This window comes from Siniperca chuatsi, linkage group LG9 (assembly GCF_020085105.1).
Source record: "Siniperca chuatsi isolate FFG_IHB_CAS linkage group LG9, ASM2008510v1, whole genome shotgun sequence".
NCBI lineage: Eukaryota > Metazoa > Chordata > Actinopteri > Centrarchiformes > Sinipercidae > Siniperca > Siniperca chuatsi.
Window position 1 is genome coordinate 28,648,847 of NC_058050.1, and position 21,725 is coordinate 28,670,571.

Below are 21,725 nucleotides of genomic sequence, written 5' to 3' on the forward strand. Positions count from 1 at the left end.
TGAGTCAACAGCAATTGTGATAATAAATTAATAATTTAAGTCATTATCAAGCAAATAGGCAAAGCATTCTCTGGTTTCAGCTATTCCAATGTTCGGTTTTGCACCTTTTCTCTGTTTTATATGACTGTAAATGAATTACCATTAGGTCTTGGAGACTGTTCGTCGGACAAAAAAAGCAATTTGAAGACGTCACTTTGGCCTCTGGAACTGGGGATTGTCATATTGATTAAGTGTCATTGTCACAATTTACTATTACATATTTTATAAGTATATTTTTGGACATTTTATGCCTTTATTGTAGAATTCACAGTTAAGACAGTTAATGGGGAATTCTATAAAACAAAGCTGCCCAGCTGGACTCTGGGGACGATATGGTTACATGTTCAGCACCTTAAACCTCTTGGTCACCAGGGCACCCTGTTTGTTAGAGAATATCCACACATTTTAAAGTTGAAAGGATAAGTCTGGTTTATTACAACTTGGATCTTATTTTCATAAAAAGTAATTGCCGAGATCTAGGAACAGGGTAATATCACTACGTCAGAGTTTGACGAGGAAAGACAAGAGGTCAGGTCGTAAACAAGCCCACAGTTTATCCAGATTATCAAAACCACTTTATTTGGAGGTGAAGCTGAAACTGAGCGCACCCGTAATGTCTGTAATAATACCGTACTGCAAGGGAAAGATAATCTGCTTCAGGCCCCCAAAATCCCGGCCAACATCTATGATTATTTTCAGCAATTCATTGGGTGTGATGATGTGCTCAGTGATGTCTCTACAACAGAGCCAGTCAGAGGCAGTATCAGGAATGGGGACAACAGCCTCCTATGCCAGTCAGAAAAACAGCAACAGAAAACGGCCACAAAAATGGTAAGAAGCGTCTGAAGCAGCTGTACAGATTACTGTAGTCAACTTTCAGAAAGACCAAATCTTAAATTGACCTATTTCTTCAATTGACGTGGCATACATAAGTTAAACAAAATGGCAATTCAGTCTGATTATCAGGCTACAGGCAAACTGTGTGTGTGTGCATGACTAGGGCAAGTAGGGGAGGTCAAAGTTGAAGCAGGAAGGGGGTTTGTGATGGATGTTTAAAAAGGGCAGTATGGGTAATAATTTTACCATTCGCCTTTGTTTTCTCCTCTAAATACACTATGTTTGGCTAACTAGCGGGTGTGTTTCCAACCTGTCTGATCATCTTGTGTTTCTTGCCCTGTCAGACTTCTATTTATGGATGCTGCTGCGTTCCCAGAACTCGGAAATGAACTCGGTGAGTACAGCGTTATCACAGTATTACTGACAGGATTCTCTGAGATGCCTCTTAGCTCTTTCACCCCAGCAGTTGTTGTTATTCTGTGTCCCCACTATGTCAGGTTTCCCTCATTGATCTGGTATGCATATTTGTATATGACAACACCATTGACTGTCTTGTTTGCCAAAGTTTGTTTGTTGCAGTTTGACTTTACTGTGGGAACACTGCCATCTTAGGAAGCAGAGGACAAATACAACAGGAAAGACAACAGAGACAAAGACAGGCTGAGGGGAAGTGTAGTGCTCAGAGGGAAAAACAAGTATGCAAGGAGGGGGTATGAGGAGGTGGTGCAGCGACGTGTGGGTGTTGCTCATTAGTGGCCACGCTGCAGCAATTAGGGGGAACTGGAGGAGCATGCCAGTGCTTTGTATCTAACAGAGGGGGAGTGGACGGGGCGGCGGGGTGACTGGCCTATTGTATCGCAGCTTGTTGGGGAGGGAGGCAGCCAGGCATGGCATGCTTTGGTCTGCTTTCAACTACATGTGTGCAAAGGAGAGTGGTGTTAACTGTCTCAGTGTAGCCTCCCCTCCATATGTTAGCATCATTACTGAAGTCAGCTTCAACCACTGAACCCACTGAAAGGGCTTACAGCCGTGTGGTAAAAATATAGTGAAAAATAGCTAATTAGCTAATTAAGATCTAAGAACACACAAGTAATCAATAAATCTCTGGTGTGAAATTAGACTTTTTAACAGCCATGTTGTATTTTTGGCCACAACTTATTTCACCCCCCCCACCCCCCAAAAAACAAAGCTGTCTTGGGGCGCCCCCCCGGTAGCGAACCTGGTAGAGCGCGTACCACAAGGCTGAGTGATTAACGCATGAAACTATATGTTTGTGAGCTGTAAATATTTACGTCTTCATTAGGAACCACTGGGCTTGGAGCTGAGAGCCACTCAGCAAACAGATATATAAGCCCATTAGTGACAGTGGTAAAAAGGAGTATGTCATCACCCCCCCCCCAGTGAAAGGTGTGAAACCCCCATTTCTTGTGTTGACCCCACTAATCAGAAGCCAGAGTGTGAATGACCCTGGGCTGGGATGCACAAGGTCAATCAGTAAAAGGGAGGGGGCGACAGATCACACTAACACCCCAGAATGAGGAGAGTTAATGAAGCTCAGACAAAGGTGCTAATTTGATAGGAGGGAGTTAAGTCTGTGTGTGTGAGCATGAACATTCCCTGATGTATCTGGTATTGGCAAATGCCAAAAAGAGAAGAATATAACAACCTATATTCTATTGGCATTCTATTTATTGAATCCACATCACTGATCTGACATGACAACAACGTCTTGATGTAGCTGGTAGCCTAAAGGTCTGATCTAGATTTGTGCATTTTTCTGCATTTTATTTACCAGCAGTTTTAAACATGGCAAGACAGCAATCGATTTCATTACAGCTCCAACAACACAAAAAACTTGGTGTGACAGTGACTACAACATTTAGCAGGAGTGGACTGGCTCCATCATGACTCCGGCCTGGCAGCAGTAAAGACACGGCGGCAGACTCACTTTTGTTTCAGTCCACACTGGCTCTCCTGAACAGGAATGATTGTTGATTTCTGCATCAAGCCCAATGTGCACAGCTGATCATTACTGTTGCTGAAGTTACTTTTTCTAATAAGTAGCTGGCACGCAAGTGGATTAAAAGCCTCAAGCCCCAATAGCGGCACTAGAGTTACATTCATTAGTATACCACATCACACAGGCAAACCAGTTTTGGTATTCTTATATCAGTACTGCAGGTAAAAAATGAAAAATGTTCCTGCTCATGGGTTCATTAAAATGAAAAGGGCTCATCTTCTTGGGAGCATGAGAGTAATCTATGACTGACTGGGAGATACAGTATCTTGGTACAAGTGGTCATTTTGACCTCTGTGGATCATCATTCCCCAAAGCAAACTGGACAGTAGTTGAAATATCTTGCTCTAGAGGGAAGTATTGGTCAAACAGACTGACCTAAGCATACTGTATCTGTCCTCTCTCAATGCAACGTAAAGAAGTGTCTCAAACCTTCAGACCAGACCACATATGCGCACACACATACCTTTTTTTGCATATCTGCATTGAATACGTAGGTTTCAGTGTAAAAAGGACAGATATATAAAAAATTGTGGCATTGATAAGATGGACATAAGTGGTGACAGAACAATAGTAGCTGTATGTTCACAGTGTGAAACTCACTGTTAGAACGGAGAGCAGCTCATGGATGGGCAGCTCAGCCCTCAGTCGTTCTTTAAACATGCGAACAGTCTGATGCTTCAGGTAGTAATAGGAGGCGATGCGACCATAAGACAGTGGCTCAATGGTCCGATCATCCTGCAGCATTAATGGAAACAAAAATTTGACAAACAAAAACGTGATCTCATGTTAAATTTGCGTCATTTCACAGACTACAAACTCACCTAAAAAATAATACACACACACACCTCTTTTATCTCTATGCAGTAAGAGCACTCCAGGTCCCGCAGGCTTCTCTCCACCAGGTTGGACAGGTATTTGTTAATGGACTCGTGGCTGATGTCTTCTAGGCTGTAATAACTAAACAACACAGGACAGAGAGTGTGATTACAAAAAACCTTATGTAAAAATACAGAGGAAAGCCTATTTGCCATTCTGTGTAGAAAGTTAAACTGAGAACGTGTGTTGTTTTACACACGTCATGGTTGTCTTTATCCCCCTCTGTCCAGCATAACCTTTGGAGAGGAAGGCTCAAGAAGACATAAATACTGTTGGACATATTTTAGATGTGCCGAGTGATGATTCAGGGAGTACAAGCAGACATACCTTATATGCTGTAGGTCGAATTCCACAGCTTATATCATAACTCCACACTGACTGTGTTTACATGCAGACTACAGAGTATACTGGTTAAGTGTATGTAACCATCAAATACTAGTTTTCGAAACCTGGATAAGTGTTTAAGGCCGGGTCACACCACCATTTAAAAACAGCAAAACGTTCAAGCAAAATTTATTAGTTTCTATCTCAGCAAATCTGCGGGAATCTTTTGCATTGAGCGAAAGATTGGTGAATGCGGTGATTTTTGACACGTGTTAGCCAATGGCAAACTGTCTTGACATTGCTGAGATTGACTCTGATTTGAGGGAATGGAGAGCCAGAGAGTCCAAAACAGAGGGAGCTACCATAGCCTATTTTAGCTATCATGTCAATTGTACAAAAACATAGCTATCATATTCTAGCACATTCCCAGCTGACGTGCATCTTAACAGTTAGCTCGCCAGCGACATTAGTTAACCAGCTAGCCCTGCGAGTCTTCACTACGTCACCAAGCTTCTATCACCATCTATTTCACAAGGATATTGAATAAACTTCACTGTACCACCTTCTAGTGTGACAAGGGGTTCACCCCCGTTTTGAGAAACGACTATGCTGGCTGGAGTACTACGGCTCCACTACTGTATCTACATATTGTTGCTGGTTAGAATCTTGTAAACACTGTTGTGTTGAAGAAAAGCCCCAGCTGAAAGAAAAATGGCCAGCCCTTGCCAGCAAATGATTCCCAGGTTAGACTGTTAGTACAGGAAATAAGACAACCAGTGGCCAAAATGGGTTCCATGCTCTGCCCTGCTAAGTAAGAGTTACCACATGAGGCTCAGCAGAAGTGCAATCAAAGACAATCTTCATTAACACATAATGCCAATATTTGTGCATGGTGTGTGCAAGTCAAATAAAAGAGCGAAGGAAACCAGGCATGGTTTCATTAAAGCTAGTAGAAGCAGATGCTAAAAACCCTAAAGGTATATTTGCAAGAGCGAAAATACCCGTGTAAATTTGTAATGGAAGTAATGTAAAATATGTCTTGGTAAAGTTGGAGAACTGCTCATTTCTGGTGGTTATTTGAGTTTGTCACAGAATGAGTTCAAGATAATAAGCAGTCCTTTGCGAATTGCTAAAGTGTAAATTGCAATAAAGTACTGATGTGAGACCTTGCTTTTGTTTGTTTCAGGAAGCTGCAAGCTAAGATGAAATACAAATCCTATCAAAAACATATGCAAGTCTTTAAACTGCATCCATATACACTCATATATACTCAGTAGACAGTATTCGTTCTTAGCGCCTATTGCCAATAATTCTGACTTTGAAAAAACTTGTACAGATGTGGGGTTTGGGAATGGAAGGCTGCTGCTGGCTTACTAAAATCAACAATCAAATCAACATCAAACAATTAAAGGAAGAGTTTTGTTTTCCTTGAACACACTTTTATTGTTATCTACACATATATTCATTAAATGCATACTTTGTATGACCAATTACTTATGAATGATAAGAAAACAGTTAATATTAAACTTAGTTAGGAACAGGATTTTGGTGTTCACCTAGATAACCAGACTTGGTGCAAAGTTTTGTATAATGCCAAAAATATTACTACATCAGATAAATGACAAGACACGCAATATAAGATGATCAACAAATTGCATGTAACCTCCAGTATACATGGTAAATACAATGATTTATGTCCTGCAGTGTGCCAGAAGTGACCAAAACAACTTGGCCCTTCCATCTATCCACCACTTATCTGGGTCTGGGTCGTGGTGGCAGCAGGCTAAGTAAGGTAGCTTTGAAGTCCCCAGCAACGTCCTCTAGTTACTCCAGGAGGATCCCAAAAAGTTCCCTGGAGAGATAGGATTAATAATGCCTCAGCCTGCTTTGGGTCTGCCCCCGGGGCTCCTCCCAGTTGGATGTACTTGGAATATCTCCATGCTGATGCGTCCAGGGATCATCCTGATCAGATGCAAAAACCACCTCAACTCCTTTCAATGTGAAGGAGCAGCGGTTCTACTCCGAGCTCCCTTCAGATGTCTGAGCCCGTCACCCTATCTCTAAGGGTGAGCCCAGCCAACCGCTTGTATCCACAATCTCATTCTTTTTCAAACCTCATGACCATAGGTGAGGATTGGATCAACCAGTAAATTGAGAGCTTTGCCTTCAGACTCACCACAACAGTCTGGCACTATGCCTGTGTAACTGCTGATGCAGCACCCATCTAACTGTTGATCTTGCGGTGTGACCTACCTAAAATCCCAAACAGAATTGCTGACACAACTCCAGCGGAGTACACACCACCAGATTAACTACTATTCATCTTTCCTGAAAGACTATCCCATATATTACAAGAAACTTAAGACGAGTTTGAGAATTGTCTAACCGTAGCATGTATTTTGGTTGAGTGACCTGCAATAATCTTTATTTGAATACACTGAGCTTAGTTAGCTTACTAAGCATATTATGTTTAGTTAAACTGTAATTGTGTTCTAGTATTTCTCCCCCTTTATTCTGTCTTTTTTTTCCTCAGGGTTTTTCGTAGGCTACCTTTTGTTTTGTTTTGTGGCTGGGTGGAAGAATGGGTGTAAAATATGTTCTTTTCTGTTTTGAATATGTATATGTACATGCTGGGATAGCAGTTTATGGCTAAAGAATTGGAATACTTGATTTAATGTATATGTTATTTCCATGATTTGTTTTGTTGGTTTAAAAAAAAAAGACAATTAAATGGGTTATTACCCTGACAGCCAGGGGGGATCAACCAACTATGGCCATGAACATACACTGAAAAATGTTGGAAACAAACAAAAACTGTACCCAAGTGGAGCTTAAAGTTGTATAGAAAAATAAAAAAGAAAACATAGCAAGGATGAATACCAATAAGACACCAGGGCCGACTCTGAAAATTCGCCCACTTCTCATATTACATTAAAACAAATGATATCTTCATGATCATTATACAGAATAATTTATTGTGCAGTTGGGAGCAGGGAGGAGAAATCACAGCCTTACTGGCGGGCTGGAAGCAGCAGTTGAGACGGGTGATGGCCATATTTAATGTGTGTTTAATGTTAAGTATTTCTGTTAACAGCAAGCAGTTCTAAGTGCTGAATGTGTTTATTACCGAACACATTTCACAGGTCTTTACCGGTGGCCGGGCCTGTCTGATTAAGTCATGGCCATTAGCATCATCACCATTAGGCTCCTGATGGCACAGGGAGTCGGCCTGCAGACATTTACGATACCCATGGGACCCAGTGTCTGTGTGTGGGTTGTTGGAATCAAAGCCTGAAAGCAGCGGTGATAGATTAGCTGTTCAGATATAACACAAAGCTGCATGGAGATAACAGTGTCAGGGGAGCTGCACATCCAGCGGCAAAATTTAAGACATCAAATATTTCATGTTACAAGAAGCTGAATTTAAGGGTGCCAATATACAACTGTTGATTAAAGAGCATGCAGTAAAGGCAAAACATGTTTGGCATACTGGAACCAAATTCTGTTTTTACTTAATGGTCTGTGGGTCTAACTTGTAATGTAATACAAAGAACACTGTCAGTGTAGTCTACATCTTCTGGTGTGAATGTTGCGAGACCCATTTATAGTATTTTTTTTCTTTCTTTGCTGTATGTTTGAGTTTAATGTCAACTATTGAGGAATCTATAGAATCTGTCAAAACCACTATCCACCGATACAGTTAATATGGGTAGGAGATCAATAGCATTTTATGGAATCTGCATCCAGTATCGAATCCGCTAACCAAATCTGAATCGTTATCAAATCCTCATTAGGTTTAGCTTTCAACATTTGCAAGTAACTAAAGTTATAAATAACTAAAACTCAAAGATCTGTAATCAGCTTTTGTTAGGTGAGAAGGCAGAAACACAACAGTTTTGAGTGGTAGTCTAATGTTCACAACCTGTGAGTACAACCTCATTGAAAGAAAATAACAGGTGTAGTCTACTTACTGCTAAACCTTGTTTTTGCAAAACTATTAAGTTGATAAGCTTAAAATACTGATATGATGAATGAAAGTACGGAGCACCCATGGGTCAATTGGTAGAGAAAAAATGTTGATGTGGAAACCGTGCGAACTGATTAATAAACTGAGGGAACGGATTGGCAAACCATGGCCGTGGATTCAACTTCTTGACCTGAGCCCTGCCAGAGGTAAACAACACACAGGTTTAACAATCTCTGGTTGCAGTTTACCAATCCGTTTCTTCAGTTTGTTCATCTGTTTGCACACTTTACCAATCTGTTCCCTCAATTCTCCTGAAAATAACGTGACATCATCAGCTGGATCATGTCTCTAGAGAAGAGTCCTCACTGTTTCGGTCTTACATTCCCAGTCATAGAGTGGTGATACAGAGTGATGTTTCTTTGTCGTCACAGAGTAGTTCTAGTTGTTTTAATCTGATTTTTGTCATTTTGAATGGCAAAGCCTGCTACATGATTCTTTTCTATATTTGTCTTTGCAAATAAAAAAGAACAAGGAAAGATAAAACGTTTGATAAGATATTTGGTGGGCATCTGAGTTGAACAAATCCAGATATTTTGCCAACTGGGAACCAGATCCAAAATGGAATATCCCAACCCTAGTTACATCAAAATAAGATTCAGTTAAAAAATAATCAATTCATTGTCAATTTGGACAAGGTTTACGACTGGGTGCAAGGGTATCTTGTGGGGTTTCTGCAGATTATGGGATAGGGGGATGTTGCAATATGCCATCCAGTCCTTGTATAACCACAATAAGAGCTTTGTTCACATTCTCAGATGTAACTCAAGCATGTTCTCAGTTGGTGTTGAACTTCGCCAAGGCTGTCCCTTGTGATTTTCATGGACAGTCTCTTGGTGCAGCTGAGGAGTGGAGAGCATCTAGTTTTATGACCTCAGGATTACATCTCTGCTTTTTGCTGATGGTGTAGTTCTGTTGTCTTCATCGACCTGTGACCCCCAGCACACACTGGGATGGTTTGCAGCCAAGCTGGGATGAGAATCAGCACCTCCAAGCCTGAGCCATGGTGTTCTGGAAAACTGTGGATTCCCCCATCAGGGTTGGGAGTGAGTTGCTGCCTCAAATGAACGAGTTCACATATCTTGCAGTCTTGTTATAGAGTGAGGGTAAGATCACAGGCAGGTTGGTGCAGCATAGACAGTAATGTAGACATTGTACCTGCCTGTTGTGGTGAAGAGGGAGCTGAAGGCTCAGATATCAAATCACACATACAAGCAACTGAAATGGGTTTCCTTCACAGGGTGTCTGGGCTTATCCCTTCGAGGAAGGTTGAGGAGCTCTGACATATGGAAGGAGTTGGGAGTAGAACTGCTGCTCCTTTGTGTTGAAGATGCCAGGTGAGGTAGTTCAGGCATCTGATCAGGATGCCTCTTGGATGACTCTCTGTGGAGGTTTTCCAATCTTGTCCAACTTGGAGGAGACCCCAGGCAGACCCAGAACAAGCTGGAGGGAAAATATATCCCATCTGACCTAGCAATAGCTTGGGATCACCAATGTGGAGCTGGAGGAAGTACCTAGGGAGATGCGAGGCTGGTCTACTTTACCTAGCTTGCTACCACTGCGAGCTGGACACCACATAAGCAGCAGAAAATTGATGGATGGATGAATTTTGACTTTTCAAAGACCTGCAGATACTCTGATAATGCAAGGTATATACACTGAAATTGTGGAAATTCACAAAATCACAACTTCATGTATTTAATAGAAAAAAGCCTTTAATAAGTTATCAGCACTGAGTAAGTGATTGAGTACTATTGTGAATACCAAATGATAATACAGTACCAATTCTAATACTATAACTAGTAATAATACTAACACTAATAATCTTTGTAATAGTGCTAGTTGCAGTAGTATTCCTATCCTGGGTCTCAGTAGTGTTAGTGAGTTTAAAACTATTTTTGAGGCATTTGGTTATTTCAACTTATGGCGACAGTAAAGTTTGGAAAGATACAATGGGGGAATGATATTGAAGGTCTTGGTCAAAATCTAAAACAACAATGTTGAGTTTACATGTTCCATACCAGCCAAAAGATGACCATAAATGCTGTCTGAGGCTTTCCACGACTACAATCCAAGAGGAACACTAAATCTTTGTCATTGTTTTGCTGACCCATAATGATGATGAGTGTCAGGCTTCACAAATCTGTATTGGTACAATCCTACAGCTAGGCCTCAGTAAGGGCCTGAATGGTAAATGTGGGCTGACAGCCGTGCAAATACCAACAGGCTGGGATGTTCTGGAATGGTCTATGTCTACACAGCAGATGTTCGACCGAAGATCACGGCACTCTTCTAACCAGGTTGTGAGAGTAGACCAAGAATGTGTGCATGTCTGTTTTCTGCTGCTGTTGGTAATGATATGTGGGGTGAGGAGGTTTTCCTAACCTGGGGTTCATCACCAGCCGTCTGAAGAAGTATGTCCAGGTAATGTAGTCCATTGCATCCTGTTTGGATGAGATGGTTCCTGCAGCAATCTCAGCGTTGAGATGGTCTGACAGCACACTGAGGAGGCTGGGGATACAACACAGAAAGATCACTTCCAATTTACAATTTAGTTTCAAAGACATTTCAGATTAGGGTAATTATTATCAACCAGTAGGGCTGGAGCTGAACCTCAATACTTTTTTTGTACAAACAGAAATAAATCTGTAGCACCAGGTAGATTAGCTGGTTAATCAATTAGGCTAGTTGATCAATAGCAAATGATTTGTTTCGACAATTATTATTATCCGATTATTAATCAGCCCAGACTGACCTATTTTAAAAAAAAAAAAAAAAAAAAAAACCCTGTAGGTCTGTATCTGTACTCCCACCTGCTATTCCTGTTATGATTTCTGATTTCGAAAGCTAATTCTGATAATCTCATCCTTATCACTCTCAATCATAGTACAGTACCTCAGACCCCAGGCCTACCTCACATGCTCTTAATAGTGCTTTATTGAATAATAAAGTCAGTCATTTAAACTTAGTGAGGATAATGACCTTGATGCTCTTTTTATCACTGAAACACGACGAGATACAAATCATTTCTTCACACTGCGTGAGGCCTCAGCCCCCAATTATAACTTTCCGACCACTTAAATACAACTCTGAATTCATAAGTGATTTTGCAGACATTTTTAATATTTAATGCCCCAATTTAAGTGAGAACATTTTAGTTAAAATAAAAGTCTAGTCTCTCATTTGAAGTGCCAATAATTAATTTACACCTGTTTCTAATGTTTTTATTGTTTAATTTATCAAAATATGTCAAAAGTCTGGTATGGGCATAATGGGTAGCCTTTAAGGCTATGGGTGTTCCATATAAGCCCACTTCATGATTTGTTGATATATATATATATATATATATATATATACACACAGTATATTTAAAAAATCTTAACAATACAAACTTTTCTATTCAAATCTGTAATCTCTTAGCTCTCAATAGCTATTTTCTTGTTGTCTCCACTCCTATCTTATGGCCTGTAAATGGCATTTGAAATAGGCCAGCCTTTTAGCTGTGTTGTTAACGCAGAAAAAGCAAAGAAAGAAATTTCTGAAGACCGACTGACTGAAGAACAGTTTGCAGGTTCAATACTAATGTTCTAAGGATAGTAAATGAGTTCATTTCAGGATTTACAATTAACAATAACTTAAATTGATTTTCAAATGTTAATTTTAAACATTTAGGCTAGTAGTTTGAAAACATTGTAAAAACACATTTTAAAACCATTCAGTACATTGTGGAGTAACGTTAAAACATATAGTTCATTGTAAGGAGACATTAGTCATAACACCTTGAAGCTCATGCATCATTAGCCTAAAACTTAAGCAAAATAAAAAATAAAAAAATTATATAAAAATAAAATAAAAGATTTCAACATTTCTGCCCTTTCTATTTTCTCCTAGGCTAAAAGTAGGCCTATACTCCTTGAGGTAATTGTATATAATATATACAATCACATATATAATATATGAATAAATATGGGTATTAATTATCTGAATTATGGAGCTGATTCATCAGGTGAGGTCAAAATTAGGGAGGAAAATGGTTCAAAGGTCAAAATGGAGAAAATCCCCCTTGAAACAGTCAAGTGGGCTTAACGGGAGCAGGTGGGCTTAAAGGGAACATCAGTGAATTTATGGTTAAAAGACAAAATATTTTATTCTACGCACGTCATTAAAAAACAACTACATGAAATAAATCTATATATGGTGCACTAACGTAACATGAATAGTATAAATTGATCATGCAGAGACATTATTAGCTACAGTATACTCATTTACATCCACCCCAGACAGTGTGATTTTTTTTCCCAGCGTCCCATCAGGTAAAAATGTTAATTAAAAAATAAATAAAGATAAACATACACATTTATTGTCTATTAAACATAGATTCTTCTGAGGGTACCAAAATCACCAAAGTTTTTTTTTGCAACTTCCTCTGGGATCAGCAGGCACATGTCACACATGTGCTTCAATAACTCAATATCACAAATCTGACTGGCTTACAATAAAAAGTGTCATTTATGTAACAAGCAGCTTCATTGGAAGAAATATCACACAGCAAAACTGAAAATGTAGTTTCTTTTTTATTTGAAGTGGGCTGTCAACTCTCATCAACACTCACAAAAACAACCTAAAACACCTTTTCTCAACCATTGATAAACTCATTAGCCCCTCCCCTGGTGCTTCTTCTGATAGTTCCTCAACTGCCAAATGCACCGAATTTGCATCATGTTTTAATGACAAAATTCTTATCATCAGGTGTAATATACCAATTACTAATTTCACTCCTAACTAGGACATACCTCCACCACTGCACGCCGATGGTCTCAAGCATTTCTCCACTGTAGATTCCAGAGATCTCACTGATGCTATAAAGTGACTCAAATCCTCTACCAGCCCCCTTGATCCACTTCCAGCATCCTTTTTTGAATCTGTTATTAATTTCTTGACAAACAACATCTTGTCAGTAGTAAACTGTTTTCTCCTGACTGGTATCTTTCCCCATTGCATGAAAATGGCTGCTATTAGACCACTTGACAGGATCCACTGTGTGCTTTCGACACAGTGGATCATGTGATCTTGCTGGAAAGGCTATGAAACTAGGTGGGTGTGTCTGGCACGGTTCTCCAGTGGTTTGAATCCTACCTGCAAAATCCAAATTTCATTGTCACACTTGGAGACTTACACTCTAACAGTCACAAATTACGGCATGTGGGGTCCCGCATGGCTCCATCTTGGGTCCTCTTCTATTCAACCTATACATGCTTCCCCTTGGCAACCATCAGCAAACATAACATCAGCTACCATAGCTATGCCGATGACACGCAGCTTCTCATCTCACTATCCACTGACGACTTCCAACCCATAAATTCCCTAGGCAGTTGCTTGGAAGAAATCAACAACTGGCTCCACAGTACATCTCAGACATGCTGTCAGTTTATAACCCCAGCAGATCTCCTCCATGTGTCCAGAGCACTTTCAAAGTCTGGTGAGATGGCATTCAGTATTTATGTACCTAAAGAACTTTGAAGTCTATACGCACAGATTAGAACTTGTTCTATGCACAGTTTGATAAATGAGGCCCCTGGTCTTTGCCATAACAGACAATGATGGAAGAAATGGAAGAAATCTTAATAACCAAGTCAACAGATGTGTGACTGTTACCTGGACTCAACAGGGAAAGGCTCGTAGAGGAACTTCTTGTAGAAATCCTTCTTGATGTCGTGGACGAGGATAACTGCTTTGCCCTGGTCATCAAACTGAGGCCGACCTGCTCTCCCCATCATCTGCAGAACATCTACAGTACACACATTACAAAAGACTGCTTTTCCATCCCATGTTCCGCTATTCTTTAAAAAAGTTGCAATGAAAAGAGACTCTTTGTTGTACATCGTCTATTCCAGCACTAAATTCAAAATTCTTTAAATTGCAACTGTTTTTTTAAGGAGACTTTTTCCCTCAGTCTATTTCCAAAGTTTAGATAAATGTGATTAATCAAGTGATGTCAAGTAATGCAAAGCCTTAGATCGAAGTGAGATTAACACAATTGTCATGATGGCAAAAATAGGAATTATCCCTTAAAGTTTCATTAGGGGTTAATTCATTACATAATTACATTACATTGCTTACAATACACAATTATACTCTAAAATCTGTTATGGTAGATTAAAACAATCTATGCAAATGAGAGTATACCTAATGGACAGAACTGTGTACCTGTAATGGGGTAGTCCACATAGCGCCTGGATTTGCCATCATAGTATTCAGTTCCCTTGACGACCACCAGGTGAGCAGGGAAGTTCACCCCCCAGGCCAGAGTACTGGTGGCAATCAAAACCTGAGAAAGGAGACAAGAACTTAATGGAATGATATAACATAGGAGGACACTTAAACAAAATGACACAAAATGAAATGTATGCAGAATGAAAATAAGTAAAAAGTGTATGTCTGCATAAGGCCTCATCACCCGCCTTTCCAGGGAAATATTTCAAGCAGATACAACAGATTTCACATGTTTTTAACATTGACATGATGAAGCCAAGGTGGCGGATCAGGGTGGGTGACAGGGTGGTTAAAGAAATACATAGGGTAATAAAATACTTTTATTGTGTTGACAGTGTTGCCATGAAAATTTGGCCACAACATAATTAAATTAATTTAAATGTTTTTTTTTTATTTGTCATGTGTTTCCTGGATCCCCAGGATTTTATTCTGTATGTAGGAACACCTCTGACATTTAGACCAAGGATGGGATATTAAGATACATTTCTGCAATAAAATGAATCAAATTGTATCAAGGGTAAACAATGCCATTTCCAGTTAGATCAAGTAGTCGGTTCAGGTCTGGTGTACACGATGAGGTCGTACCTGGATCTTACAGTTGACAAACAGCTCCTCCACAGTCTTTCTGTCTCTCTCATGCAGGCCTGCGTGATGCATGCCAATCCCAAAGGCCAGTGTTAGCTTCAGGTTGGAATCCCTTACTGTGGCGATGATATCCTCTATCTACAGACAAACCAGAGCACAGACAATGATAGATCAACGACAGGCACAAATCCAATTACAAACTGACTGAGAGGCGTCATATACAATGACACGGCTGAGGGCTGACCTGCCAGACCATGTCACTGTAAACTATGCCAAGTAGGTCAAGACCGGACCCTAGTTTCACAGTGATATACGCTGGCAGAAAGATGCAAAGCCAGAGGTACTGAGACGGAAAAGGTGATGTTACTTAAAGGAATAGTTTGCCATTTTGGGAAACATGCTTATTTGCTTTCTTGCCGAGATGAAGCTCCAGCCAGTGGCCAGTTAGCTTAGCTTAGCATAATGACTGGAAACGGGGGGGAAACAGCTGTCCTGAATCTGTCCAAAGGTAACAAAATCCACCTCCCAACACCTCTAAAGCTCACTAACTAACACTTTACATTTAGTTTGTTTAATCTGTACACCAACAGAAGTATGAAAACAACATGTTGTGGTTTTGTGGGGGTTACTGTACATGCTGTACTATTTCTTGGCCAGGAGCAGTAACTTCCAGAAGTCTTCGCTGGTTGCAAGGCAACCTAACAGTGACAGCAAGAGAGTGGTATCGATCTTCTCACTTCAGCCAGCAACCATACCAACATGTACCCTGCTGACTGACTGAAGGTAAGCAGGTGTGGGCTTGGCTACTTTGATGGGAGAGCTCCTGGGAAAGTTGCTGCAGGAAGTGCTGATGGTGGGCCAGTAGAGGGCAGTCTTCCCTCTGGGCCTAACAAAACAAATCCCAGTGACGGGGACGCTGTGCTGTAGGAGATGCAGTCCTTCGGATTGAGACGTTATATCGAGGTCCAGACTCACCGTGGTCATTAAAGATCCCATGGCACTTATCGCAAAGAGTACGGGGTTCCCCGATGTCTCATTATTATTATTATTATAACTCTAGGCAAGAAAGCGAATAAACATATTTCCCAAAATGTCAAACGTTTCATTTGAAGCCATTACTGTTTGAAGAGCTTTGTTCTCATTATCAGAGCTGAAATGACCTCAGCATAAAACAGCCATTATTGTTTTCTGTTCTTTTCTATATGTTCCACGTTGTTTTCCTCTGACACCTGCAGATGGATGCTTAGTATAAAGAGTCATGAATCGCCAGGAACAACAGCTCCATAGTCACAGTTATTCAGTTGCAGACGTGGCTCGTTTGCATGGCTCTCCTCTGGTTCCAGTAGGATTGGGGCATCTCGTCTTGTACTATACAGATCTAATGTCTTCCAGGAAACACAAACAGCTTCTGGGTTGAAGAAAAAAAAGTGTAACCTGTGCTTTGCCAGAGTAAACAGAGATAGGATCAGTGGAGCAGAGCTGTAGGAGTAAATAGAGACTGACACAACAGCTGGCTCTGTCCTTATTATTTGTGTTCTTTGTATTTTGAAAAATATTTAATTTGAAGAGAAACAGAAAAAAAAGCATCTAATAGCGGATGACTATCATACACTCAAAATACAAAATCATCAATAAAATATGTTTCAAAAAGTGTTCAGCTCAGCAGCTCAGAGTACCTGAAGAAGAGTATCCATATTAAACAAAAAATAGTTCCCCCCCTTCCAAAATTGGATGTGTCTCATTAGAATCAATGATTCAAACTGCAGTGTATCTTTCAAATATTCCAACTAATCAATTCAAAAATAGAGGCATGAGGTAATAATACGTAAGAGAATAGGGAGTGGAAATTCAGCCCTGAAGGAGCCGGGGGTTTCAGGCAGCAGCAGAGGGGAGAAAGAGCTGTCATGTTGGAGAGGGGATTGGGGGCAGTGGGTGACCCCCGGTGAGAGTTAAGCAGCTACCGCCAGAAGCCTGTCAGTCAAACAGCAGGGAGCTGAGCTGCTACACTGGCCAGAGCTGAGGAGCAGCAGGCGGCAGCATATATCACCAGAACACACAGAGAGGCCGGAGACGCTGCGCACACATACAGAAACTTTTACATATTTGCATTGAGACAAGGTATCGGCGGGGTTCAGGAAAGCAAATTCAGGACTTTGTAATGGTTCCATATGTATCATTTTAAAACTCGAACATATCATAGTTGAATTAATAATGCTACTCCAGGTATATTTATAGTAAACAGAGAGCGTGATGATTGAAATTACTGTCAGGAAGTGATTTGTCCACTAGCCTTTTCTGCCAAAATATAGCAGAAATGTCTAGAAGATCGGCCCTCAGACTGTACGGAGTTATAAAACAATACGGCACACAACTCATTTTGTTCGTTTATGGAAATTACAGTACAGTATTCCTATGCCTCAAAAATACTGATTATATTCTATATCTTCATGTAGCACATTTAAATCCTCTTGAGACTTAACATAAAGAGAGATTGAACTATAGTAAATCAAAACTGGAAACTCTGTGTTTATTCTGGAAAAATAGTCACCATCAATGATTATGCTGTAAGCTTCTTCTGACTTTTTATTTATATTCACTTTCAATATTTACCTTGCAATAAATGGTGTTTAAACAATAATATAACAATGACATACAAACTGGCCAGATTGATATAGCAACCCTATATGAATGTGCTCTGGGTCATCAGAGGACATTCCAATGATAAAGTTGAAACTTGCTCAACTCTCAAGCGTCACAGCGCTGGGTGCCTGGGCCTAGGCAGCTGGGGCCAGCATGTGTATTTAGGGTCACTTTACAATGGCTGGCATCCTGTCGCTTCTCCAGTCTTTTGATTGCATATTTGTGAACAGGAGGTGAGGCACTGCTGCTAACAGGGCAAACATAAAATAACGATGTAACGAGAGACATGAATAAATATTTAATGCAGACTCTACTATACAGTAAATGACTAGGCGGTCGAAATGGTGCTCAATCTCTGATGTGTCTGACAGAGAGGAGACTACAAATCCTGCTCAATTTTTAATCCCTTTATAATTACACAACTTTAGGAAACCATGTGATAGTAAAACCAGTTACTATCACAAACCTCTCTCTGCGTAAGCCTGTTAGACATGCATGTTGAGGTAATTACAAACCAGGTCTGGCTATCCGAGTGTTGTAATAATATTAGCATACTTTTCAAATGTGAATCCAGTGGAGTCATTTGCTCCCATCTTGAACTGATCCTAAGGTATGCTCAGACAATATAATGGAGGATGACACAGGCTTTTCCAGCACAAGTTGGTTTGAATTCCATCTGTAATTACACTTAAACCAGCACTTACACAGACAATTGAAGTATCAGTGCAATTCAGCAAGAGGAGGGAGGGAGAAGGGGGGAGAGCAAAAGAAAAGGGCATAGAAGTGAAGGAAATACATGAGAATGATGGACACATCTGCTAATATTTGCACCGACTGCGTCAGTTCTCTACACTCACGGCTATAGCAAAGTCCCTGAATCTGATGTTGCTTACCACAGAGCTTAAAACCGGCCTATATGAGCTAAATGTGTAAGGACAAAGTCGAGCAATCAGTACTGACCCACATGATGCTCATGGTTTGTTATTTTGATTAATGGCTCGCATTTCACTCGCGCTGTATCGTATTTTTAAGCTTAAAGTCTATTTTCTTCTGTTTTATGCAAGTAACTACAGCGACACAAGACTGTGTGTTGGGCTCCGAGCGCTGCCAAAACGTGAGTAGCCTCCACTCAGACAGAGACGAAGCACTAAAGCTGCCGCTGCTCTGCTAACGTGCTGCTCACGCTACGCCTCCTGCGTGCACACGCTGTCAGCGTACCTCTCTCTCGTCCTGGTGCAGCCACTGTTTGGGGTTGTCCTCTGTGGCCAGGTAGGCGATGAGGTCCAGGGCGGTCAGTCGAGTTTGCCGTCGTGATGACACAAAAATCAGCACTGGCTTGGCTGGGGAGTGGCTGCGTATCGCTGTGAAGATAAGTTCAAAATATATACAAGTTTCGCATACTGTGTATTGATTATTTTTGGAGAAATAAGTCAACTGCTCCAGTAAGTGTTTTAGAATTATTTTGGGTGCTATGATGTGTTTCAAAAGGCCTTTTCTTGTGGGTGCAGCACACATGCAGACATTTAAAGGACAATGATGGTGTTATTCTACATTTTTCTTTCTGTTTGTTGTGGAAGGAAAATATTTTAAATAAAAATGCTTTGAAACTGTGAAGCTATACCTTGGAAGGTAGGCTTGTTCATGCTGGCCATGCGAGGGCAGTAGTGTTGTCCTGGGAAACCATGGATGTGAACTTCCAGCGGTACAGGGCGAACAGATGGACGGAAGTTAAACAAACCCACCTGTTACACAGAGAAGAGGGGAGGGGGAGGGAAGAGAGAACGAAAAAGAGAAGAGATTTAATGTGAGCAGCTGGCAACATGAAGCCCCATCTGGCTGTAATGTAAACTGTCTGTCACTGTCACTGAGGCACAGAGCAGCAGGCCACTGCTGGACTCTGCTGCGTTGTGTGGAACCTCTGATAACCGTGATACGGTGATATGGTGCAGTGTGTGAACAGAACTGAACTCAAAGTGTGTTATAGGATGTTGTGAAGAGTGCGGTGCATTATTCGGTGTGTACTGTGTTGAGGGCTGCTGCATGTCTACAGACATCTTAAAAGCCTGGATAATGGATTGGGCAGCTACAAATCCAGCAGCTCAGTCCCAACAGCAGCCAGCCAGTCAGATTTATGGATGGCAGACAGCCAATCCGCTTTGTTAACACTGTCTCTCTACAGCTCTGGCAGCAGAGCAAAAGTCAACATACAATATTCTGAAATGAGTTTGATGATGCAAAAATATGATTCATCCGTACAGACATGACTAGAATCGCTTGATATATTGACCAGTAGCAATGGCCCAACAGAGAAACATTGCAAATATACTGGAATGATAGCAGCCTTTTGTGTAGATCATGTGTCAAACACATTCTATCAAATATAAACTTAACAAATTCAACTTACAACACTCTTATACTGAACGTTGATTAATGGTAAGCTGAGCTATGTCAAACGCTTTGGTTGTAAACATGTTCTGTAATCTACATTCATCGGTCATGTCAAACAGACCATGACGTCCAGCAGACATTTTCAGGCAAAGTTTACCATCAGGATATAAAATGCAGTTGCTTCTCAACCTCATCCAAATCACTCAGGTGACACGCTGAAGGTTTCCACAGCATAAGGCACGATGTCAAATCTCAACTGAGCGCAAACCGACCTCTGAGCTCTGCTCAGGCTAGGGGTGACATACTGCATTGCTTGGGATGGTTAGTGTGCTTAATAACACAGTATGTTAAAAAAGCAGACTTAAAATAGCTGACACTACAAGGCAATTTATTTCTAAATGAATGTGTGTGTGCGTGTGTGTGTGTGTGTGTGTATATATATATATATATATATATATATATATATATATATATATATATATATATATATATATATATAATAGATATATATATATATAATCAGAATGCAGTAAAAAGAATGTAACAATAATCTGCCTTGATGCATTTTTTCAGACTGGTAAACTGACAGACATGAGCCTTCACGGAGGTGATGGCCTTCAGTATAAACACAGTCTCAAATCACATCAATAAGTCTTCTTTGTATCATTTTGATGCTCCTCTCTGCTTCAGGCTGACAGGCCAGCTCATCCATCCGCATCGCTGCAGTCATTCCTGATTATTAGAACTTAAGCATGGCATCCAGACACAGACTGCAGACGATTACAGAGATAAACTACAGCATTAACTCCAGGCCAAAAGTATCTGTTTTTCTTAATTGCTATTATTATATACATTCAATCAGATATGAAAAGGCAGGCAACAAATGAACCGTAAAAAACACAGAGCTAGACAAAGACTGCGGTTTCTGGCTGGCTTCACTGCAGCAGTGTTCTTGGTACACAAAGCCAATCTGACTATTCCTGAAAGAAGGGAGCTTATGAAGATGATCCCTCCATCTGACCAAAGAACAAGGGGTCAGAAGGTAACAGGAATACACTGACAAAGCATTTTGAAGCCATGTTCTAATATTTACAGTACAAGACTAATACTGCTGTATGTTTTGGTGCCATGATGGACATCTGACCTGTCCGATTCCCAGCCAGTCAGCGAGGTCTCGAGCGTTGGCCAGGGCCGTGGATAGACCCACTACTCGGACACTCTTTGAAGTGTGAGAGGAGATGAAGTTGGTCCTGGACACAATGACCTCCAACACTGGACCCCTGTCCTCACCTAGAAACAGACATAACGGTATAGTCCAATCAGAATGTGTACGTAACAAGCAGGTATGTTTGAGTGCCTTCACACTGGTATGGGTTTTCCAATATGGAAAAGTTGAATATGGTATGATAGACAGTAACATGCATAATATTTTGTATACTATGCATTTTGCATATATTTTGTATTAACACTACTACTGACAAAAGCTTCACTCTGTGAAGCTCTACTCTACTCGATCTAGATCAACGGTGAGCTGTTAATCAGGTTGTTACTCTTTCTTCAGACCGAGCCTATCCACGGCTGCTATGTCCGCTAGTTACACCCCCTCTTACTCACACTTTGGGAAGTCAGATGCATTTTGGGGGGGGGTTGCCTTTTACACTCAGCCTTTAGTAGATGGGGAGCACGCTCTACCAGGTGAGCTACTGGGACGCCCCGAGA

At 40.7% G+C, this 21,725-nt stretch overlaps 1 protein-coding gene across 6 annotated transcripts in view; it reads right to left on the bottom strand.

The window, feature by feature from the left end:
* The window catches only part of ascc3 (activating signal cointegrator 1 complex subunit 3), a 160,313-nt gene that overhangs the window by 15,094 nt on the left and 123,494 nt on the right, over positions 1–21,725 (bottom strand). For all 6 annotated transcript variants that reach the window (XM_044207740.1, XM_044207738.1, XM_044207735.1 and 3 more), the window contains exons 28-36: positions 21,151–21,296; positions 19,240–19,360; positions 18,837–18,979; positions 14,979–15,116; positions 14,328–14,448; positions 13,776–13,908; positions 10,506–10,631; positions 3,742–3,853; positions 3,497–3,631 (exon numbers count right to left, since the gene is read on the bottom strand). In XM_044207740.1, the coding sequence (XP_044063675.1) occupies positions 3,497–3,631; positions 3,742–3,853; positions 10,506–10,631; positions 13,776–13,908; positions 14,328–14,448; positions 14,979–15,116; positions 18,837–18,979; positions 19,240–19,360; positions 21,151–21,296 (1,175 nt within the window). The remainder of the gene's footprint in view (positions 1–3,496; positions 3,632–3,741; positions 3,854–10,505; positions 10,632–13,775; positions 13,909–14,327; positions 14,449–14,978; positions 15,117–18,836; positions 18,980–19,239; positions 19,361–21,150; positions 21,297–21,725) is intronic.